Genomic DNA, 25,916 nt, shown 5'->3' on the forward strand with positions numbered 1-25,916 from the left:
TCTGCCTACTCTATGCTGCTCCTACATTCAGAGAATGCTAAAGCCAAAATCCATGGAAGAGGCTTGAACATTGCAAAGCAGAGAGATCTGAATGTTACAATCAACTTGGCGTTTGGAAAATATTTATGCCTACAAACTACTTATTCAAACCTGTTTGCCTGGAACCCTATACAATCTTTTCATTGCTTCAATGACTTACCCATGGCAGTACTCAATGGGAGATACAGTATGACACGAAGAGACCCTTATCCTTTCTCTGCCAATTTACATGCAGACATACTTCTATTTCTTAACAAAGGCTACATCTTTTATGAGGGATGAGTAGTCTATTTCCTACTCGCAGGCCAGAATCCCACCAGTACTTAAGTTTGTATCTGCAGCAATTTCCATAAAAAGACATAAGATATATCTTGGATGATATATCACCCTTTTCTTTTATTGTATTTCTATTTTACCCCATGTTTTATATTGTTTTATTGTATTTCAATTCATTTTTTTTTTCCTGATGTGGGTTTAAGGTTTTTAAGTTTTATGTAAGTGTTACACTGTAGTTGATTGTTGTTTCTAAGGGTTTTTTCTTTCTTTTTCTTTTGGTCATTAACCATTGTTAAATACATTTGAAAATTTGATACTTACTTCTCTTAACAGGTCCTGAAACCTAAATTCTCTGAAGAAATGAAAATCTCTCATATATATGTATGTGTGAACAAAATAAATAAACAAAAGAAACTGACTCCATATCACAGAAATAATCTATAAATCTTACACAAATATATAGTGAATTCAGAAGAACAAAATGAAATGAAAGAATCCCATGTCCATAAATTGTAAAACTAAATGGATATATTTATAAAAATTCAAGACACAACAGTAACAAATTATAAAACTTTATTACTCTGTTAAAAATAAGTTTAGAAAATTCAGTAAGTACAATCTGCTCTTATTATCAAGAGCATATTTTGAAATAAAATAAGTGATTGTCAATTATATACAAGAAATAGAAAAAAAACTTTAAAACTGAATATGACAAAGAGTATTTAAAATTCTACAGTCGATTAATGGATTACAGCAGTGCTAATTATCCCTACAGAAATAGAAAACTGGATGTGAACAATGATCATAATTGATAATAATTGTATTGAAGTTGTGTTATGCTTTAATTAGGCTATAAACAATTCAATTATTTGTCATGAACCACGGCATTTGATTCTTTTCTTAATAAAATGCAGAGTAAAACATAGGTTAAATCCTATTGACCTCACTAGTTATGAATGCACAACAAGCTCATTTTATTTTCTGGGATACCCTATCAAAATGCAGCAAAAATTTGCACATGGATATCAGCTATTTATATAATTTCCTTACAGGACTTCCAAAGTGTAGGGATTATTTGCAATACCTTCCAATGAACAGATGGAAATACTTATCCATAGCAATGATGAACTCAGTGAGACATGTCTACGTTTTGTCAATATATTAAGAATTTAAATTAAAAACATTATTTTTAGGGATATAATCACACATATATTTTCTCATATTGAAAATGACATTTATGAGCATTTGGGTTGTTCTCCTTTTGCAAAAATAGATTATTTATTACATAAAATTTGCAAAATTTATATGGACTTGAATTCTATTAAAAATAAAATGATCATAATTTTAAATTCTCAATTGTCTAAAGTATTACCATATTTTGTTTGAAAAAAGGAGTAGTATTATATCAATATCCCAAAACTGAAATTTATTCAAAGCCGGCGCTAGCTGGACAATCATTAGATATATAGCCTGAGAAATCAAAATTGCACTTGAATTTGGTCAAGTGTCAGCAAATAAAATTTAATTCCTTTCAAACTATGAGCTTTTATATTAATTATATTTCAGAAAAATAGCACAATCTGTAATTAAGTATGCCATCATACCTAAATCAAAGTATTTAGCTTTTCTTAATAATTCTATGCCATGTCAGCATAAATTTCCAAACCAGTTAAATGACAAAGGATGCAAAGCAGTTCACTATATGAAATTATTTGTGGAAGGAATTATTTTACCTTTTAAGCAAGATGATGTTAAAGCATTAAAAATGGGTTAGCATGCACTTGCTGCTTGTCCCAGTGGAGGCATCTGGGCATAAGGATTCCCACAAGGCTCAGCTGAACTGATTTCATCATAAATCACAGCATGATCCCCCTCCTCTCTCTTTGTGTGTGTGTATGTGTTTAAGTAAACCAACCCTTGTTCTTCTAAATGACAATGTGGGTTATAAAATCCAATTTAAACACTAGGGGTAAATTTTCCTCGTTCAGACTTTATAAATGTATAAAAAGTACAAAACAATTTTTAAATAATCCATTAGCAATTTTTATTGCCTAGTAAAGTAGAAAAAAACATTTTAACTTTGAATGCTGAGCACTCAAGTGTCTAACAAACTTAATGGATCCTGGCTGATTTCTTAGTATGACTGTCACTATGGTTTATAAGGGTCATTAATTCTATAATTAACCATGATATTTGTGAAGCAATACTGTTTGGATAGATTAAAATCTCTCTAGTGACAGACAAGAATAATTTATTATTCATTCATCAATCAATGAAATCAACATAGTGCAATATTCAGCTTAAAAATCTGGTTTGAATCAGATTTATTTACTCCCCTATTGGAAAGGAAATTAACTAACAATGCTAGCTTCGTTCATTATTTAAGATGGCTTGGTTGTTGCCAAAACAAAAGTAACAAATAGCCATGTGCTATAATCCATAAAGCTCTGTGAAAAATTACAATGAGAACAATACATTTGGTGGCAAACTTTGTATACATTTGGTATACAAAAGCATCCAAAAGTTTACTCTGCGTTGCCTGTGTGCATATATAAATTGATGGTTCAAAAAGAATTCTATTTTATTAAAAACAAATGCCTCAATTAGATAGATCCAAAATATTCTGTCAGTACATGTAGAACTATCCAAAAATCAGACTTGAGGCTATAAAGTTGAGCTGCAAAATATTATAAAAATAAAGTACTGAAAGATTGCAGGAAAAATAAACTTATTATGCAGCTAAATGTTCATCTGGAACCTTATGTACTTTGGGAGAATTAAATTTTGTGACTGACTAGAAGTTTGGTAAGTCTAAATTGGTGATTTAGTCTTCAACTATCGATTCTAGTTAAAAATAACATTAGCTCTGTCAACCATTCTATTATTTAATAATAGCATTATTAAAATTAGGTGGCTGTCAATATTGAAAGATTCTTCTCTGTAATTGGCTGAGAGAAACTAACAAGACAATTTGGAGATATAAAAACTGGAGTAGGGGTGGAACAAGAGTAGAAAAGTTTTAGTAGAAAAAATCATCTCATTTGTATCAAGATGCTCCAAAGGTGCATATAATAGAATTAAAATGGAAACAACAAATGTAAACATCTTTTCTTCCTTAAAGATAATCAAACTTCTTGGGTTACTGTACTGAAAACTAACTTTTTCATAACTTTTATAAGGATGGCATTTGAAATGTTTCATTTTCCAGAATAACAGAATTTAAGATTATCTCAATATTACAGAGTTATTTTCTTTCTTACCATATGTAAGAAAGTATGACAGATAAGAAGTGGGAGAAAATTAAGAGGGCTTGTTTAGGGCTCCAGATAATATAGCTAGCAGATATTACGGGAGCAATTGCAACACTTTCTGCTGGATTACAGAAGATTATGTATGCTAAGATTATCTGAACTACTTTGAAGGATAGCAATTCAGTAAATTTAATGGAGATGGTGATGGAAGAGACCAAATTAACACGAGTATTTGCTTTTACATGGTTTCTTCGCTAACATAGATGTTTAGCATGGAAAGTGATCAGTTTTAGAACATGTCAGTGCATATAGTCAAGCAATACTAAGATACACCTTAATTAATTTTATAGAAATTTTTTACTGCTTACATTCTCTTCAGATGATCTCCTCCATACTATTACTACTCCATACTCTATACTAGTCCTCCATCCATACTCCATTCTACACCATTCATACCACTCACATGGAAAAGCTGTGCAGAGCTATTTTTAATACACATTTAGGGCCTGCCAACTCACAGAAGGGCAAGTTTAAATAAACAATTGCTCTACTAAGATCAATGATTTATTCTAAAGGCTAAAAATTAACATTCTGCAGAATGATATAAAATATTTTATTTATTTACTACTTTTAGTACTCAAAATATTTGCAGTTCACCTTTAATAAATAGCTATGAAATTAATTATCTTTGTAGCTAAATTCAAACAATAAAATCAAAGTAGCAAAAATGTGTTGAAATGTCGCTTTGTGAAGAAGATCATTGTTAATGTAACATAACTGTTCATGTTTGTGCTTTCTTGAGTTTTATAGCTGCCTAGGGCTGAATTTGTGATGAAGTTGCCAAAATTTTGCATACTTCCAGATCCTTCAAATATAACCCAACTCTACCAGACAGGTCCAAGGAGTGTAGCAATTGACAAAACAATAAACTGCCTAATGTGCAGCACAGAAGTTCAAAAAACATGCTCAACAGCCCTCTTTTTTCTTTATTTCATTTATTCATCCAGTGGAATCTTATGAAACAAAACAGAACCTAAAAGAAACAAAATGAACACATGAGAAATAATGCCTATAATGATTAACAAAAATTAACACAAAGATCCAAACACAAATAAATTCTTAAAAATCAAATAAATCTGAAATGCATTTACATACCATATGTCAAAAACACAAATTAAAAAAGGCACATGTAATTTAATTAAATTTAATATGACTTACATGTATGGTTTAATTTACAAATAAAATAACATGTACAACTGAATATGATACATTTAGGCAAAAGCAGCCATAAAAAACATTTCTGGGTAAAAGTGTAAACTCTGCTTTACTACCAACTAGCCAGAGGTAAAGGAACAACTATAGAAACCTATATTAAAGTAGGGGAAGATAATAAGGATCATGCAGAGAAGCAGAAGACAATTTGCTCACATGCTCAGTACGTGGGTAAAGAAACGGGTGGATTTTATGTTGGTACTAGAATGTAAACATTTATTATGTGGAAAAGCTCAACTATGCTGAACACCCACATGTATTAGAAGAAACAATTCACTCAACAAGCTTTGAGTAAGATAAATGAAATCCTTTTGTCCTGAAGAAGGACTATGGCTGAAATGTAAGAACACTGTTTACAAAAAAAGTTCCTGTCTAACTGGATTCCCATATATTCTTTAAGGTTATGAGACATCCTGCTTCAGTTCACAGTGGCTAAAACCACAGTGACTAAAACTCTGAAGCCATCCCGTTTAAGGGATATCTGTCCAAATCGTATCTAGATAAAGAGCCAAATGGAGAGCAAGACCCTTTCAAAAAGGAGCATCAAGAAGTAAACCGAGCAGGAATCACAGATTATCAAATCCCAGCCTTCCTCACTATAATGACATTTATTTTATTTCTACTTACATTATACTTAACCTTTCTAATTGTGCAGACATATTTAAAAGTTGCATTCCATATGCAATTTTTGTGCAAATCTTTGTGTTTTTTGTGGGCTACAATTCTGTCTTTTGGGCAACATGACAAACCTGACAGCCAATTGATTTAGTGGTTACGGCACCAGCCAAGAAACAGGAGACTGGGAGTCCTAATCCTGCTTTAGGCATGAAAGCCGACTAGGTGACTTTGGGCTTTCTCATTCTCTCTTAGCCCAACTACCTCACAGGATTGCTGTTGTGGGAAAAACAAGAGGAAAGAGCATTAGGTATTAGGTATATTATAAAAATAATAAAGGCAGGATTAAAAAAAATCTAAGAAAACCATTGCTACCCTTTCTTGTTCAATTTTTTCACTGAAAAGTCCAAATACGTACAACAAAATATGTAAGACAATATTTGTCCTGTTGTTGTGGTAGCAGAGTACCATTCTGATCTCAGCGCTTTAAACTAGTGTCAATTTTCTCCTCAGCATTTTAGCTGCCAAAGTTATTTAACAACTTATAAACATGTATATTTTTTGCAATTTCTAACACAGAAAGATTCCGTGTAGAAAATTTCTCTCATCTGAAGTTGCCACAGAGTCTGTTTGTTGTTTGTCTTTCCATTTATCACACTATATGTATCAATATAAAAAATTGGCACGTATAATGGGGTAAACAGCAATTACCTCATTTGAATTCCATCTGATTGCTAATTAAATACCTGAGGCAGCCAGATTATTTTCTGCTTCACTGTAGGTAACAGAAGATGTGCAAAACCAAACAAGCTTACTAGATGTGATTTCATGTTTCTAACAGGGCTTGCCTAAATTCCTTTTTGTTGAAAGATTCACTGTTACTTGCCACAAAAAGCCAAGAAAAACAGATAGAATAAAAGGGATTTGGCTAAATCGCACACAGAAATTATAATCTTAAAGCAAGTGCAATCAATTACGACTGCCAGGATTCTATAGTCAGCTGTTTCAAGGAAAAGGCTTTAGGATATTAAAAAGATTAATTTTATGGGGTAATACTTGCTGCAATGTCAACTGCTTCTGAATAATATCACATTCATGTTATGTTAATACTCCACAGTGAAATAAAATATACTGGCACTGTTAACCTTCTCAGCAAACTATTTATATCTTGCCCAGGTAGGAACAGACATCCTTCAGCACACTGTGGTATAGTAGCACATTGGTAGTACTTTGAAGATCTGAAGTCAGTGTAAACTCGTTGATTAATTAATCTTGTATAGGAAAGTTTATCATCTAGTGGAAAACTAGACAACAAAACAAGGACTCTGAAGGAAAAAGTGTGGGTTTTTTTTTCCTGTAAAAAGTAGCATCCTCAACCAGATACCTTTGAGGTATTTTAGAATGCCACCATCCTTGTTAGAAATACAATGAATGTTGTAGTGCATTTCATCTCAAATAAATAAAGTTAGGGGAGACCACACCAGGCTAATTCCAAGTATGTGTTAACTGTGCTTGTGTGTGTATATGTTATTCAATGCTGATTACCACTAGAACTATTTTAAAAATATAAATATAAACTTTTCTTTCAAAATTTCAAAGTAATTTGGAAATGATTAAGACCATTACGTGAGTAATAATTTATTGAGAGACTTTTTTAAAAAATGTTGGTAAATTAAAAGAAAGTGAAAGAGAGAGGGAAGTGGGAAAGGAAGAAATGCAGAAATATTCCTCCCAAAAAGAAAACTTATCCAATTGTTCAGAACTGGGTAAAAATGAGCAACTGATCCTTTGTAAAATCATTTGTACATGATTTTATTCCTTTAATTTATTGAAAAGAACAGAACATACTTACTTGTTTCTGAAAACCATTTTCTAGGCAATAATGTATTAATATACATTATACCTAGAGCCTTGGTAATACAGTGGTCTAAGTCACCCTGTTATTAAGCTGGTTATTAAGACCAGCTGCCTGCAATTACTGCAGGTTTGAATCTCGCCAAGGCTCAAGGTTGACTCAGCCTTCCATCCTTTCTAAGGTAGGTAAATTGAGGACCCAGTTGTGGAGGCAATAAGCTGACTTTGTATAAATATACAAAAGGATGAAGGCTATTGCTGAGCACATTGTAAGCTACCCTGAATCTCCGGAGAAGGGCGGCATATAAATCAAATTTAAAAAAAAATATTCTATGTCATCAGCAAATACATCCATGGCAATAGATAACTTGGAAAATCTTTTATACAGAATTTTATGAAGAATCACAGTTGGAGCTAATACATTATTACCTTACAATGAAAATACTCAGTCTACTATTTTATATGGTTTGTAACATACATTCAGATTTTATTTCTCAGTAACTACTTAATAATATTAAAATATTTCAACCAATTGAAAATGTTCTTTAAATTTCTGACAGTGTTTCTAAAATTATCAGAGTTGTTTTTAAAAGCACTTTTTTTCTTAACTGAATGTATTTTGTAATCACAGATATCTCATCTAGATACAAGAGGCAAATACTTAAGTTGGCACTTTCTTTTTATAGCTGGTTGCTAGCCTCCACTAAACATGGGAATGACAGGGAAGAGCAGGGGGGAAAAAAAGAAAACTCTGGATTATTTTTTTATCTCACACTGATAGTTAGGTCCAAATAACAGGTATAAATTTAATATGGAGCCTTTGCTGAGTAACTTTAGACAATTCCTAATGACTAGCTTTTTTGCAAATGTTTAATCAATGCACAGGGAGGTTAAGTGAATTATTGAGCAAGATCACATATCCTTTAGTGGCTGAAATAAACTGCAATCCTGGTTCCTTTTTAGCTTTCCTTGAACTTTTGCAAACATATGGTTAGAGTAATAGATGCAACCCACTACTCTTCAATAGTATCATACTGCTGGTATCATACACTTAAAAATCTTTCTCAACACTCTTGCATGCTAATACATATGAAAGAATAGTTAAAATAAAAAGGAAATTACTGATGCAGTTGCCCTGGTGTTTCTTATACAAGTTTATTTGTTTGAGATTTTATGGTTTTAACTGTATACTGAATTCCTATAAATCTGCAAAGTAAATAAATATAGAGTGAATAGACTTTAAAGCTATATTTATGTACATTTCCCAAAAAAAACCCTTCCTTCTAGTCATGGGACTTGATTTTTGTATATTACAACTGCAGAGAGATTATTGTATGCCTAAAGATGGAAAGATGTGGCAATACCCACAATTACAGAGTGGTTGGTGAAGATAATGGAATTTTCTGAACTGGCCAAATTTACATTTTTGATTACAGAAAAAACAGTATCTGACTGGAAACTCTTTATGGACTTGTTGTGTAAAAGAAAAAAATGAACTTATGATTTAAGGAATTGATAATTAGACAGAATGGATAAAAAAAAGAAGAAAAATTGTGTAGTAATTTTAGAGAAAAGGGTAAATTTAAAATTGTGCTTATAACTGTTGTAAATAAGAATGGAAGTTACTTATTTTTATATTTTTCTTTATTTTACTTTACTTTTCTTTTCTTGCACTTATAGCTTCCTCTTTAAATCTTTCATTTTCTTTTTTTTCCCTTGCTTTGCATTTATCTGTATTAATTTTTATCTTTCACTCACATATGCTCCAGACAGCTGCTCCTTGCAAGGAGACCACAGGACAGTGATTTTAATAGGTCTGAAAGCCCGGGACAGTTAAGATTAGCTGTCTTGCTTGCAGCCACAGTGGAGCCTTTTAAAGGACACTATGTTCGTAAACCTTACTTTCTAATCACTTGTGGAATTTACCCATTAATTAATTTTAAGTTATCGGAGACCTTTAGAATGACGAGCTGGAAAGCGCCAGGTGAGTCTGCCTTCAACCATGAGTGGAAGAAAATTTTAACCATAAAATGGTTTAGATTCTTTAGAATTTAAAGAATCTGAAATAAATAGGAAAAAGCTAAATAAGATTTGATCTTAGAAACATATAAACAGATTAAGGGTCTGGATAAAATTAGAATATTAAAATATATTTCCAGGAAAAAGATGGGAAATATATAAAAAGGAATTGAAGTATGTGACATACATAAAATAGAATTACACATGTCAATAAATAAATGTTGTAGACTGGCTTTCTTTGTGTTCATAGCAATATGGAACAATGTAATGGCATATGACTCCCAATTGAGATATGATGCAAATTAGATCTTAAACTATGTAATTTATGCACATGTATTTGATAATTAGCAGTCCTTGAGAAGCTGAACCATAATGGATAAATAAATATGGGTTGGAATGAAATGTTTCAGAGGTTTTTTCCCCTGCCATAAAATAAATCAAAATTATCTGTCAGACACTGACATTTACCTTTTAGAGAAAGTTTGTTATGAAAGCTACATTTGAAATACATAGGATAACATCCAAGTTATTAGGGAATTAAATAAATTACCTTCTCATAACGCCAAGCTTATTTTTAAATATTTATTATTTATTTATATCCTGCCTTTACTATTTTTGTAAATAATTCAATGGGGCAAACATATCTAATACTCCTTACCTCCGCATATTTTTACCACGACAACAAACCTGTGAAGTGAGTTGGGCTGAGAGAGAGTGACTGGCCCAAGGTCACTCAGATAGCTTACATGGCTAAGGCGGAACTTGAACTCATGGTCTCTTGCCTGGTGCTTTAACCACTAGACCAAATTGGCTCAGTAATTATGAGTCAATGATAGTTTTTTTACAAAAATCATGAATGTTGATTGCATTCACAGAATTAATGTCATGACTAGTTTGGTCTTGTCAAGAACTGATTAAAAAAAACCCAAGAAAGAACATTGACAAAATATTAAATATTGATTAAAAATGCATGTGTACCACAAATGCAAAATTATCATGCTTCTTTTCCATTTCAACCCTTCTCAGATTCAAAAAAGTCACCTCAAGGGCAAAAAAAGGCCTTAATCAATTTTAACAAGTCTTTTTGTTCCTGTGCCATATCCTAACCCACTTTTGAAAATTGTCTCGTTTTTCCAGTACATTGCCACATAGTGAAAGTCTGTTTAGAAGTTTCTGCTTGAGGAACACAAGTACATAACCCCTTGGGCACACAAACAGATTTAATTCTACATCTGCATACACAACTTTTTTTCTGCTTTTAGTTCTGCATTTAAACAGAAAATCAATGTTTATGTTTGTCATTCTAGATTAGAGGGATGATTTAGAATTTCTATTTAAATTTTAAATTGGTCAGTTTCCACCCCACAAGACTCAGAAGTAGGTCAGTAAATCAGGTCAAACGTTCAGACCTATAACATCTCTTTTGTCTCTCCCGGTTTTCTACTTTTCTGGAGTGAGAGACAGTTTTGATGACGGGGATCTCTGGATATTCCTCCTGCAAATAAGGACAGTGTGCTAATAAAAAGATGTTCTTATTTATACAGAAGGAACACCCAACTATGTAACTATGCTCTTATGGAGAAAAGGAGAAGGGTAGAATAAAAAGACCATGAGCACACTTTCTAATTGTGCTGCAGCTGGGGAGATTGGATGGGATAAAAATAATGATTTAAGCTTCGAAAGAAATCAGGGGAAACAAAAACTTTACTCAGGACAAATTGAAACCTGCCCTGCTTTATGCAACAGTGTTAAGTTTTAAGTCCAGCAATTGCATGTCTAAAATGTCGTGACATCTTCGGGCTGTCACTCAGGCAGCATGTTAAGACAGTTTTTTCTACATATAAACTTAGAGTATGTTTGGGTAAAGAATTCAGCTGATGTTTTATTTTATTTTATTTTTTCTTTAAATTGGTTCCGGTGCAGTTTATCAAGTCAGCTGCTTTGGGAAAGCGCCATGTAAACTTGATGCTGACTCCTTTAGTAGAATGTATTTTCAGCATTTTACTGTCGGCAGTAGCCTCCGCTCCAGCCCTACTAATCCCAGCAGCCAACATTATTCCCAGGCCTAATGATCAAGACCTAACCACCTGGGCATTCATTCCACTTGGCTCTATTGGGCTGGGGAAGGAAGGAGGGGGCTGGCATTTAGACCAGGCGTATAAGCAGGTAGGAAAAACAAAAGGGGAAACTCCAAAGAATTTTGTCTTAGAAGGACAAGTTGAGTTTTTACTTTACTTCACACTGCCACACAGCCTTTTATTTTAAGTGCCTAGAGGATCCTGCAATAACCGGATGAAAGGGATGAGATTTCCAGTAAGTAAGCATGAACGGGAGTGGGGGTGGGGGACGGGTTAACAAGTCTGGGAAGATAAAGAAGATGAAAACATTGTGTTTAAGGCAATTTATCCTGCAGCAGGAATTTAATGGGGGAAACCAGATCAGAAGGGAGATAGAACTAGGCAGGAATATACAGCAACATGGTAGCTCCTCTCTTCCAATCACACATCTGTCTGTCTGTCTGTCTGTCTATACTTACATACATACACATCAGTGATGGGATTCAAAAATTTTTACTATTAGTTCTGTGAGCATGGCTTGGTGGGCGTGGCAGGGGAAGGATACTGTAAAATCTCCATTCCCTCCCCACTCCAGAGGAAGGTTATTGCAAAATCCCCATTTCCTCCCAATCAGTTGGGACTTGGGAGGCAGAGAATTGATGGGGGCGGGGCCAGTCAGAGGTGATATTTATCGGTTCTCCCAACTACTCAAAATTTCCGGTTCTCCAGAATTGGTCAGAACCTGCTGAATACCACCTCTGATACACATACACACACACAAAAGACACAAAGACACATATATATAGCCAGCAAATCGCATACTCATATGGATTATGGTATCTAATGAATGTAATGAAATGTTTTCAAGCAAACAACCAAGTTTAGAGAACTTTACCATTCTAATGCTAGTTATAAAGCCCTTTATCGCATAGATACTGGCTATAGATTTTTAAAATAATACAAATAAAATTGTGAAACAGAAAACTTTGGGACTAAGACAAGCAAACAGCCTGATATCATACGTAAGAGCTATCAAATCTTGGTGCACGTGCTCTCCATCACAATGGCACTGCCACATAAAGAGAATTTAAAATTTAAATCTCTTAATATTGAAGCCCTGTTGAAACATTCGCTCCTTGATTCTACAGTAATTTATCTCCTTTTTTATTAATATTTTTTTTTATAAAAGCAAAATGCCTATCCAAGTCTGGTCTTTTGTTCTCCTGTTCTTGGCTTCTGATTGCTTGTTGAATTTCTAGAGAGAGAGAATAGTCTTGGAGAAATCCAGATAGAAACTGAAGGAGACTAGATGACACAACGGTTAGAATACAGTATTGCAGGCTAACTCACTGCTCACTGCCAGGAGTTCGATCCTGACCAGCTCAAGGTTCACTCAGCCTTCCATTCTTCTGAGGCCGGTAAAATGAGGACCCATTCTGTTGGGGGCAATATGCTAACATTTGTAAACCGCTCAGAAAGTTTGGAAAACACTATGGAGTAGCACTACTGCTATCATGCACATGTAACAACTGTGAAGAAGCTACTTCAGTAGCTTCCGAATAAACTTGAAAAAAATGTACGGTAGCTTTCATTGGAGCCAAACACCTAGTGCTTTTATGTTTCCAAAAGTCAGGTTTTACACTTAAATGCATTAACCATACATTGTTAATGCATTTGACTTCTTTCTTCTGAATCAATTATGTTGCCGCTGCAATTTCCCATATGAGAAGATTGGTGGATGCTGCAGGAAAAACAAACTGATTTTGCTACAGCACAAATTTTAAAATAAAAATAAAATTAGGATTCCTTGATAAAATGTGGTCCATCACAATGAAAAAATCAAACTTCTGCATCATATTTGTAAGCAGCCCAAGTTTAACATTATTTTTTTTAAATTAAAAGCTGCTCAAATGACATTACACAAAATGTCATTCATCTGAAACAGATAATATGTAGCTAATGGACATACAATTTCATTTACCAAAAGTTCTAAGTTAATTCCAGTTCCTCTTACCAACTAGCTCCCAAGCTTAAATTTTTCGTATCAATTTATGACAGATCTGGCTAACTGCATCAGGCCCAAATCTCAATTATCTATTCTCTGTATGACTGATTTAAGTTAAGTTTTTTCTCACCCCATGCAGAAAAGAGAAAATTTCCATATGTAACTTGTATTAACTGATTATTTTAATACAAATAGCTCTATTGGTTCTTTATTCAAAATACAAAAGTCCTCTTTATTTTTGTTCCATAATTAAATGCTTCCAAAATTTCAGAGAAGATGGACTGGAGCAGAAAGGGGAACTTTCAGAAGAAAAGTTTATATAAATTATTTATTTATTTATTTATTTATTTATTATATTTCTATACCGCCTTTCTCCCGTAGGACTCAAGGCGGTGTACAGTCAAGAAAAATATAGACACACAAACATCATAAAATTGCTAATTAAAATTATCACTTAGTTTGGTCAATTAAATAAAACCCAGAATTAGATAACATTTAAAAAATCATTCACATGTTTGTATGTTTAGCCCTGCCTGTTGGAACATCAGGGTCTTGAGGGCACGGCGGAAAGCACGGAGATCAGGGATATTCCGTATCTCCGGGGGCAGTTCATTCCAAAGAGTTGGAGCCCCCAGAGAGAAGGCCCTCCCCCTGGGAGTCGCCAGTCGACATAATTTGACTGACGGTACCCTGAGTAGTCCCTCCCTGTGAGAACGAACTGGTCGGTGGGAGGCTATTGGTGGCAAAAGACGGTCTTGTAGGTACCCAGGTCCTAAGCCATGGAGCGCTTTAAAGGTGATAACTAACACTTTGAATCGCACCCGGAAGACCACCGGGAGCCAGTGCAGCTCGCGTAGGAGAGGTGTTACATGGGCGAAACGAGCTGCGCCCATAATCACCCGTGCGGCTACGTTCTGGACCAGTTGGAGCCTCCGGGTGCTTTTCAAGGGGAGTCCCATGTAGAGAGCATTACAGTAGTCCATACGGGAGGTAACTAGGGCATGAGTGACCGTGCGCAAGGCGTCCCGATCCAGAAAGGGATGCAACTGGCGGATCAGGCGAACCTGATAAAAGGCACCCCTGGCCACGGCCGTCAAATGATCTTCTAAAGATAACCGTGAATCCAGGAGGACACCCAAGTTGCGGGCCCTCTCTGTGGGGGGCAAGATCTCATCCCCTATTGTCAGTGATGGTACCAGCTGACTATACCGGGACGCCGGAAGCCACAGCCACTCGGTCTTGGAGGGGTTGAGTCTGAGCTTGTTTCTCCCCATCCAGATCTGCACAGCCTCCAGGCAACGGGACATCACAGCAAGGGCATCATTGGGGTGGTCTGGGGTGGAGATGTATAGCTGTGTGTCATCAGCATACTGATGAACACTCACCCCAAAACCACGGATGATCTCACCTAACGGTTTTATATAAATGTTGAACAGAAGGGGTGAGAGGACTGACCCTTGCGGCACTCCACAAATAAGGTGCCTCGAGGTCGACCTCTGCCCCCCTGCCAACACAAACTGCAAACGGTCAGAGAGGAAGGAGGAGAACCACCGAAGCACGGTGCCCCCTATTCCTAACCCCTCCAGCCGGTGCAGTAAGATACCATGGTCGATGGTATCAAAAGCCGCTGAGAGAATAGGACCAGGATAGAGGAGCAACCTCTGTCCCGAGCCCTCCAGAGATCATCCACCAATGCGACCAATGCCGTTTCCGTGCTGTATCGTGACCTGAAGCCCGACTGGAACGGATCCAGATAGACAACTTCATCCAGGTATCGGGGTAGTTGTCGCGCCACCACACTCTCAACAACCTTCGCAACAAAGCGAAGATTGGAGACTGGACGATAATTTGATAATATAGCCGGGTCCAGGGAAGGCTTCTTGAGGAGGGGCTTCACAACCGCCTCTTTCAAGGCGGTGGGAAAGACACCCTCACTCAAAGAAGCATTTATAATCCCCTGGAGCCAGCCTCGTGTAACCTCCCGGGAGGCCAGTACCAACCAGGAGGGACACGGGTCCAATAAACATGTGGCAGCGTTAAGCTTGCCCAGAATCCTGTCCACGTCCTCAGGAGCCACAGAGTCAAACTCTTCCCAGATAACGCTCTCAAGACCTGCCCCCGTCTCCTCCCCTGGATCTACCCAATTGGAGTCCAGGCCTTCCCGAATCTGAGCAACTTTATCATGCAGGAATTGTACAAAATCCTCAGCTCGACCCTTTAAGGGATCTTCCCGTACCCCCACCTGAAGTAGGGAGCGGGTCACCCTAAACAGTGCAGCTGGGCGGTTCTCTGCAGATGCAATAAGAGCGGAGAAGTAGCTAGACTTCGCCGCTCTTATCGCCACTAGGTAGGTCTTAATATAAGATCTCACCTGTGTTCGGTCAGATTCAGATCGGCTTGTCCTCCAATCACTCTCCAGGCGTCTTTTCCGACGCTTCATCTCTCTCAGCTCCTCGGAAAACCAAGGAGCTAGACGAGATCGGCATCGGGTCAAAGGCCGCAAAGGCACGACGCGGTCCAAGGCCCCAGTAGCCGCCCTGTCCCAGGCGACCACCAGGTCCTCAGTCGAGTCGTGAGCCAGAGTCTCAGGAAATGGCCCAAGCTCCATCAGGAACCTTTCTGGGTCCATCAGGCGCCTGGGACGGAACCATTTGGTTGGTTCCGTCTCCCTGCGGTGGGTGGAAGTGACTTGAAAGTCCATGTGAAGGAGAGAATGATCAGACCATGACAAGGGCTTGATGTCTATATCCCCTATTCTTAGATCATTCAGCCACTGATCAGAGACAAAAATCAAGTCCAGAGTGTGATTCCCCAAGTGGGTGGGGCCTTGAACTACCTGGGTCAGGTCCATGGCCGTCATGGAAGCCATGAACTCCCGAGCCGTCTCCGACATCTCACCAGCAGATGGCAGGTTAAAATCCCCCATAACAATAAGTCTGGGGGTTTCCACCGCCACCCCGGCTATAATGTCGAGCAGCTCAGGCAGGACCGCTGTTACGTGGCAGGGAGCCAGGTATGCAATCAGTAGGCCCATCTGAATCCCCCGACCCCACTTCACAAGGAGGGACTCACATCCAGCTATCTGAGGAACAGTGGCCTCCCTCGGGCAAAGACTAAATTAAAATTAAAATTAAATTAATAAATAATAAAAATAAATTAATAAATTAATAAAAAAGGTAAAAACAGTGACCTTGGCACAGAAATTTGTCTAGTGACTGGAAGAATGAAATTGGAAACCAACCATTCTGAATCATTAATGAATTACAATTAGGTACTCTGAAATTAATTTATCTTTGATAAAAGAAAAAGCAAGTTCTCTTAGAATTCTTCCAAAATATCTGTATACATGCCTTTCTTAACTCAGACCATCTTTATTTAACATTTTAAAGGTTTTTTTCTGGATTGTACTCTTCAGTATAACAACTCTGAAATCACTTATTTTTTTTATATATGAAAACCATTTACATCCATGTCAGCAATAATGGCTGAATAAAAGGAATAAAGGATTTTCCCCAAGAACAGTATTATATTTATTATGGGTAATTTGTAACTGTATTAAATCAAAATACTACGAGCCATTTAAGTTTAAGATTAAATTGCTTGGATCTTTTTGTTTATTATAAAAATATGTCTTTGTAAAAGGAAGCTAAAGAACTTGAGCTACAGTTTTTGTTTTGTTTTGTTTTTGATTTGATTTATATGCCGCCCTTCTCCGGAGACTCAGGGCAGCTTACAATGTGTTAAGCAATAGCCTTCATACTTCTGTATATTTTATACAAAGTCAGCTTATTGCCCCCACAATCTGGGTCCTCATTTAACCTACCTTAGAAAGGATGGAAGGCTGAGTCAACCTTGAAAAACGGGGGAGTTTCTTGAAAAATGGGGCCATCTCTTGAGTAACTCTTACTCTGAGATGTGGTCACTTCAGAGGATGCTTGGATGGCAGCAAAGCTAGAGAGTATTTGAAGCAGCTGGAAACATTAGGATGTGGGACCTGATCCAGGACCATCTCCCAGCACTAAAGCTCGTAGGGCTGAGTGAAGGGCAGAAGGAAGACCAAGGCAAGGGCATTCTTAGCAGTGATCATATGCACCTGGTGTGTGTGAGCCCCCCCCCCCCCCCCCGCTAATTTAGAGCCACTCTTAGCAAACAAACTTCTGTTGAGAACAACTGCTCTGTTTGCTGGAAACTCTGCCTCTTTGCACCCTGAAATCTTATATATACAGACTTTGGCCACAAAGAAGAGGGAGCCAAGCTATTCTCCAAAGCACCTGAGGGCAGGACAAGAAGAAATAGGTGGAAACTAATCAAAGAGAGAAGCAACCTAGAACTAAAGAGAAATTTCCTGACAGTTAGAACAATTAATTAGTGGAACAATTTGCTTCCAGAAGTTGTAAATGCTCCAATGCTGGAAGTTTTAAAGAAGAGAGTGGATAACCATTTGTCTGAAATGATATAGGGTTTCCTGCCTAAGCAGGGGGTTGGACCAGAAGACCTCCAAGGTCCCTTCCAACTCTGTTATTCTATTCTACATAGAAATTGTTCCTTTGAATCTGGATCAGCTGACAACCTACCCATCATACCTACCCATCATCCTTGGACCATGCATCTAAAATGCTCCTGCCCAATGCTTCAGAAAACTTCCTTACAGACAAGATTTTAGAGTTGGGACTGTTCAAAACTATGCATGCAACTGCCTGCCACTACTTATAGTTATACTAACTGGAATAGAAGCCTTTGCAAATGATAATGCGTTAAGTGTGGGCATGTGTACGCATCTGAGATAGGACATTGGGTATCCATATTAGTAAGGAAATATGTAAGATGCCCACCAAGCAGTGTTATTCAATGGAATGATAGCACATGTGAAGGATTGTTTTTATAGAGGGACAGAACCTTTTAGCATGTTATGGGTTTATTATGGAATGTAAATTACTATAAATCTAGCATGGCACTGAAAGTAATTGGGTAAAAGACTTAGCATTTTGTCTACCATTCAGAGAAAAACATTATGGCTGACTCACTGGTACATCATCAATATTCTAATAAACAGAGGCTGTCCATATTCATTTAACCTTTGCTCCAAGGACAGTGTATTGGAATTGACAGCAGTGAGTATTACTATACTATACATGGTGTTCAATTCCTGCCTTCCTATAGTAATATGAAACTACTAGCTCTAGATCTCCGGAAGGTAAGCAAGGCATTGTCAGGGGTGGAAAGAGTAGGAGACGGGAGGGGGCAAAGCAGGTCCAGGAATTTTACCAGATTTGCTTATCTGCTATCTAGAAAGTAGAGAATATTCGAAACTACAAATATATGTGTATATTATAAAGGGCAGCAGAAACTCTGCTAACTGCAAAATATGCTCCATTAGTAACGACAGACCTTTACGACCTCTATGCATACGACCTCTACGCATAATAAGAAATGAAGGATGGATCTATATTATTTGCAGAAGTAAACAAAGCAATCTTTGCAAATAAGAACTCTGTACATTCAAATTCCTGTCAAACTCCTATGCACATTTACCCAAGAGTAAATCTATTAACTCTTTGTTAGGCAACAAGCTTAATTGCATGAGCTGTGTTTAAGCATTTACCTATGTTTACCATACCATACCATATGAAGGACTCTCTCCAATATCCATGCACTCAAATAGGTGAGCCAAAAGGGAAGTACACTCACACTGATTAGAAGACAAATATAGCTCTCCATCTGATCCAGGATATTTTAAAGCATTTTCTACAATTGGGGCATGGGTTGCCTCCGAGTCAATACTAGCTCTCAGTGAAGGCCTGTAGCTTACTTGGCAAGATTTCAGCAGTAGTTTGCTGTTGCCCCCTTCCTAGGGCTGAAAGCGAGTGACTGGCCCAAGATCCCCCAGCCAGTTTCAGGCCCAAGGGATTATAGTTTCCTGGTTGCCTTAGCTGCTTTCCCAAATGTGTCTCTTCTATTTTCTACAAAATTTATCTTAAATAGGTTTTACACCCTGAAGAAGAAATAAATATTCCAAAACAAGGTAACATGTCTCTCTTATAAATTAACCTTCAACTTTACACTTTTGTTAGTTTGATAGACTTTCTTCTTCTTCTTCATTATCATCATAATGTTCATCATCCTATATTATTCATATTGTTTACTTCTAATATATAACCCATATTTAAAAAAAACTTTAAAACTATAAGCATAGGGTAAAACATTTTTAAACTACTTTAGGTAGGTAGGTGGGTAGGTAGCTGGGTAGAGATAGATACTAGATAGATAGATAGATAGATAGATAGATAGATAGATAGATAGATAGATAGATAGATAAATTTTATTCTCAGTCATCTTTTAAAACTAATTAAGAAACCTAAAATAGAAAATCTGAGAAATACAACTTCTTAAATAATCTTTTCCTTCTATGTAACTATTGTCACTTCTGACTTGTACTGATCTTAGAATTAGACAAAAAAGTGATTCATGACATACTTTTATCTAAAGAATGGGAGTTTATATTAAGGTGTATTTTTCCTTTATATTCAAATCAGAGAGAACCCTAAAAAACTATTCCATATAACCTAATAAATGTGATTTTACAACTCGAGCTGTTCAATTCTTTAGTAAAAGGTGCTTTGGAATAAGTGAGAGCACATACCAAGCACCACTTTTCATATTGTTAAAGCAGCCATGTCTCTTCTTCTAGGATCATGTGGCTGTTCTGAAAACTGCTCCAAAGCAACTTCACTAACAGCCATTCAAGCCTGGAAAAAAGATAGGGATGCTATAAGGATCTGAAAAGACCCTTTTTTCTGTGTTCTCACACATTCTAAACCCTTCTGAAACAATAGCAAAGGCTTAATTATAAACTTGCTTACTGGAAATGTCGGAATGTATACTGCTGAATACATGGAAAATGCAAAATCATTATTTTTATTAAGAAAAATATATAATTCACTTACCCATTTCCATCTGTTTTTCTAACATAAAGTTCTAAGATATATGTATAATATATAATTTCATATTCACTGAGGCCAAGATCCTGTCCCTATGCAAATAAATATACTTGCAATATGTGTTAATGTGTGTGTATGGGAGGGGTGGGAGGAAGATAGAGAGACAGAGTCAAGGAACACTTAGAAAAGACACAGAATTGGAATGTGCTCAGGTGACATGATACTCAAGAGTCCACTCAAAGTTCTATTTCTCTTCTTATTTTTTCAAAGTAACCACAATGGGCTAAAAAGTGAAATGCTGTGAAATGAACCTGAAGCACTGAAGGGAAAGGAATCAGCCATGGAGAAAAATGAAAAAGGAATAGGATTCTATGCCCTGCAAAATGCCATTTTTGCATCAGAATATTTAACATTTAGAATATTTAACCTTTAACAGTTAGCCCACATCTGCTCGATGGACAAAATACTGTAAATCTTTCCAGATGTAACATTATGTTGTTAACTTCAACAATCACAAATAGTTTTACTACATATATCTTACAGATTCCTGAAAAAATACTAATTACATAGAAAGTGGTTCTTAAACTGTTTCAGGCAAATACATTTTTCTGGGCTTGAATAATATCATTACCACAGGAAAAAAAGATAAATTCTTATTATTTTCACAAGCATCATAGCAATGGTAGTCCCAAATTGGATCCTTGACTTAAAAATTAGCAATTAGCAATTGCAAATTACCCCCAGAATATACCCCCGTTTAAGATCCACTGAGCTAGGCTAAGACCTTGACATTAGATGTGATGTCTGCAGCTTCTCTGCACCCCCCTTCCTCAGTAATTTTTTCTGTAGTCCATGGATTAAAGCCAATTTTCACTGGACCATCTATCATGCAGACACTGCTGCTCTGTTCTGGGTACAACCATTTTAAATAAAGAACTTGCATGAACAACAATGTGCATTTTCAGCTGATTTTATCAACACAGGAATGTCAGGGTAGTTTGACTTTCATTGCAGCCTTGAGAATAAAAATATTTTTTTCTTTTTTTAATCTAAAACTTACTTGAGATAAAAGTCAGGCAAAACAGCTCATTATGATAAGAAAATTGGTGAAAGAAGGACTTAAAACAGACTCATGTATATTCTTTGCATATAAAGAGAAGCTACTTCCTTTATCTATACTTAACGCTGGTTCTTTTACAGTGGGAGAACTCCCTTACATGGCAATTAAGTCTATTTTAGGAATAAACAGTACCTACTTTCCTGGAGGAATGTAATCAGATCAGAATTGTATAGTCGTTTACAACTGAAGATAGGACTTCATGCTCTTATCTTAAGGATCCATGGATAAAAACTAATGCTGGTTAGCAAGGAGAAGAAACATGGTCATTGCCAGGTTGGTCAGTGTGGAAAATATATTGAAGGAGTGGGGAAGTGTTGAAGAAATGTTGAGGTAAAGGAGCTTGTCCCATTTGAAGTCCCCAGACTTCATATGAAAAATTATTCAAAAATAAAATAACTGTAATATTTCTTGCAAAACTTATTACTATATATCAAGTGAGGTGGAACCTGCATTGCATGTAAATTAATTTCTGTATGTCAGAACCAAATACCATACATCAATCTACTGTAAATCACACATTTCAATAGAAATGTTGCACTGTTACCTTTACATGTTTAAACAATTTGAATAACCATTTTGAATAAGAGAACGAAAATGTATACTTGTAATTGTCTATATAATTACGTAAAACAACCAGAAACTTATGGAAAGAAGAATTAAAAGCAGTGGTCTTACCTTTCATTCCAAATTTAGAATGTCTTCCAAACTTGAGAATAATGAGCATAATTACTAAGCCAGTGCACACCAATGCAGCAATCCCCACTACAACATACACCTAAGAAAAAAACAAGCAACAATAAATCAAACTGCACAATTTTCCCAAAAATAGTTCTAAAAAAATAGAAAAATATTAATTAGATTATTAGATATTAATATAATATATTGGCAACATTCTTAAACATATAGTATCAGTGGGTTGGTGGAGCATTTCTTCCATCAATCATGTCTGATTATTAAACACTACCTTGACAAGTCCCTGCAGTTTTCTTGGCAAGATTTTTCAGAAGTGGTTTGCCATTGCCTCCTTCCTAGGGCTGAGAGAAAGTGACTGGCCCAAGGACATCCTGCTAATATTGTGCCTAAGGGAGGACTAGAACTTTAGTGCTTACATAGCTTCTCTAACTTGGCATCTTCTAAATGTGCTTGGACTACAAGTAACAGAACTCCAAGATTACTAGCAAAATCAAAGCATAAACATCTGGAGATTGTAATCCGAGCTCAGGAAGAAGACACAATGCTGCAGAAAATTAAATGAAGGAAATGTGAACATGATTTTAAACCATGATGCACCAACTTTCTAGACATTTCAATTATTTCAGGGTGCACTTCAGCCTTTTAGTTAGCATTATACTTTATTTTTCATGTTAAAGAAAACAAGTTCAACGTGTAAATGAAAGCTGCATTCTTGTGGCTTGGGAGCCACCATTTCCTAGTATCAGCTGAAATGCATGAATCAAATTATGTAAATAATGTTATGTCTAAATTTGACCAGCTTGTCCTTAAAAATTGCTTCATGTTACAAAACCACAGCTAAAAGCTCCAGGGTACATGCAAAATAATGTCTTGTTGCAAGCTAAAATATCCTCGACCAACTAGATTCTTAGTCGGAAAGACTATTGTGATTACAAACCAGGAAATGATGTTTATACTTACAGTGATGCTATCTTCGTTGTCTTTGTTTGACACATCCGTAGAAGTAACTTGGTTACTATTATTTGTAGTGTCTTCAAAATCATTTGTTGGTGTTCCATAATCTTCTAAGAGAAAGAACATATTTATTTTCTTTAAGTATTGTAAAGTTTTTTTGTGTGTCTGCTAAAAAAGCTAAACACATACAATTATAATTTGCAAAGATTTAGGAACACACTGTTCAATTCTATCTACTTATTTGCCACGTTGCTATATGACTTGTTTAGGACTATAGTGCATGAAGTCAGAATGAAGATTACGGGAAATAACGGAAGAGATGTGCAGATATTTAAAGGGAGGGAGAGAAGCTACACTCCTTTGTACTATGGGACAGAATACTAGACAAAATGGAGATGTCTGTAGAAAAGCTGTGTAAATATTCATGACTGTCTGACACAACTGAAATTCCTTAGCTTTTTCTGATGCTTCTGATCTATCATTGTTTGTGGGTTCTGTGTGTATCTTTAAATCTGAAAAAGGAACCTATTTTCAAGCAAAATACAAAGATTTTAATAGATATGGGAATATTTTTAATGTAGTAAATATGAGAAGTTTTTAAGATGAAATATAACAAAATATATTAATACAATGAAAATTAATGCAAAAACATTCCACACTGGCAAAAAAGCTAATTTCCAGCTAACATTCCATGCGATACGGAAAAAAATTAATTCGTGTAGGAATTTGGAAGGACAAAAGAGTAATTTTTTAAAAAGCTCTTCAATAATGGTCGCATTAATTTTCTTCTAAATTTCTTTATCTGATACAGAAATGTGATGAAACCAAATTAAGACTTCACAAATGAAAACTTGAGAGAAACGAAATTCAGAGTTTGGTCTCTCCCTGGTGCTAGGTGAGTCAGAATAATAGCAGTATTGTAAGGAATAATGTTGCCTTTTGAGAAATGCTAACTGTTTAAAGTCAGGATTAATTATTTCATCGTCCAAGCAGGATAGGAATGGTTTTGATATCTGCAAAATGCATTGTAATTCTGTGATGTGACTTGGATGAGAAGATTGTAGTAAATGGCCCATGTATGCCACAGTACAGATCTTCCAAGCAAAACATTTCTTAGCTCTTCCTTTGGTGTAGAGAATAAATCAACCTTCTGCAATCTGGTGACTCCAGGTGTTTTGAGTCTACATAGATGTGTTGGCCATTGCAGACTTATATTTGGAAAGCAATATTTGCATTTTGGAAATTTTTACTAGGTAGTAAAGATCCTAAAGTATTAATAGGGAGGACGGGGAGAGAAGGATTGGTTTCCAGTTTCGACTCTACTAGGGTTTTTTTTAAGACAATCTGCTGCTGAAGGTATTAGACAGGTTACCCTATCTGACTACACCAGAGTGGAAATTGGTGAGAAGCTTTCAGCCTAGCCTTCCAAAACTGTAAGTCAGAAATTTAGCCCATGGCATATATGTATTTTAAAATGTAAACATGAAAACACTGTTAAAGCCACTTGCAAAGAGTATATCCTGACAGGCTTAATTAGCAAGCACAATTCCTATCAAGGTTCAAGAAAGTCAAAAAATTAAAAAGATGCAAATGAAGTTTCAGTGGCACATTAATGACTTTCTTGTCCCATCAAACTGTTATTCTTCATTGTTTTTTAATACAGTCCTCAATTTACAAGCACAATTGAGCCCGAAATCTATGTTGCTAAGTGAGAAATTTGTTAAGTGAGTTTTGCCCCATTTTATGGCTTTTCTTGCTACATTTGTTAAGTGAATCACTGCAGTTAAGTTAGCTACATGGTTGTTAAGTGAATCTGGCTTCCCCATTGACTTTGCTAGTCAGGAGGTTGCAAAAGATGATCACATGACACCAGGACACCACGACCGTCATTAATGTGAGTCAGTTGCCAAGCTCCTGAATTTTGATCATGTGACCATGGAGATACCGCAGCACTCTTAAGTGTGAAAAATGGTCATAAGTCAATTTTTTCAGTGCTGTTGTAACTTCAAACAGTCACTAAATGAAGTGTTGTAAATTGAGTAAACCTGTATATAGGTTTTCTCCAATAAGTGTCTTCCTAGAAATTACAGTTATAAAGGAATGACACAAATAGGAAATGGTTACATTACTTTATACGAACCCAAAATATAAAGGGCAAAGAGAAATATCTGATCATATGGATTGAGAATTCTGAAAACTAAAAATAAAGGATCGTTAGGTAGAATGTTCGGTGTAATTATATAGACATTAAAGGGAATATTTAGTTTCACTTTGTACCAGGTGGTACCATGCAAAATGTTTTTTATGTAACGCTTTTAAAATTATACATCTTGAGTTCACTCTTTTATATAATTTTAATGACTTTTGTGGTGGGAGGGAATGATGTATCCAGATCTAAGACTAGAAACTGATCAAGCAAAAATAATAATTTTACTCATATGAATTCTTTGTTTTATTATTAGAGATTCATTTTAAGTAATGTCATTCTCCTCCCAAACTATATAAAACATTTTGACTTTTCTGAAAGATCTTGTTCCCTATCATTTATCCTTTAGCAAGTTGATTTGTATTGCTGGCAATTATTTTAATATAACTTATGACAGTCTGGGGAGGGGGTGGGAAGGAGGAAGAAAAAGAAGTCGATGAAACTAACTGAGCTTCTACCTAACACTGAATCAGAATTAAATGTGATATTAGCCCTCTGTAAGTTCAAACAAATATTAGACTCCACCTGTTCTCCCTTTTCCTCTCCTCTTCTAAGAAGAGAACTTTAGATTTCAGTTTGACTCTTTCCTAATTTTTGTATACAATCTGAAAACATGT

At 36.0% G+C, this 25,916-nt stretch overlaps 1 protein-coding gene across 16 annotated transcripts in view; it reads right to left on the reverse strand.

Moving 5' to 3' along the window:
* The window catches only part of NTRK2 (neurotrophic receptor tyrosine kinase 2), a 208,126-nt gene that overhangs the window by 113,940 nt on the left and 68,270 nt on the right, over positions 1 to 25,916 (reverse strand). For 12 of the 16 annotated variants that reach the window (XM_034410142.3, XM_087886078.1, XM_034410141.3 and 9 more), the window contains 2 exons: positions 23,100 to 23,203; positions 22,122 to 22,221 (listed from right to left, as the gene is read on the reverse strand). In XM_034410142.3, coding sequence (XP_034266033.1) covers positions 22,122 to 22,221; positions 23,100 to 23,203 — 204 coding nt within the window. The remainder of the gene's footprint in view (positions 1 to 22,121; positions 22,222 to 23,099; positions 23,204 to 25,916) is intronic. The other 4 variants (XM_034410144.3, XM_087886076.1, XM_087886075.1 and 1 more) reach the window with 1 other exon arrangement.

Source organism: Pantherophis guttatus, chromosome 2 (genome assembly GCF_059756535.1).
Source record: "Pantherophis guttatus breed Tessera chromosome 2, ASM5975653v1, whole genome shotgun sequence".
NCBI lineage: Eukaryota > Metazoa > Chordata > Lepidosauria > Squamata > Colubridae > Pantherophis > Pantherophis guttatus.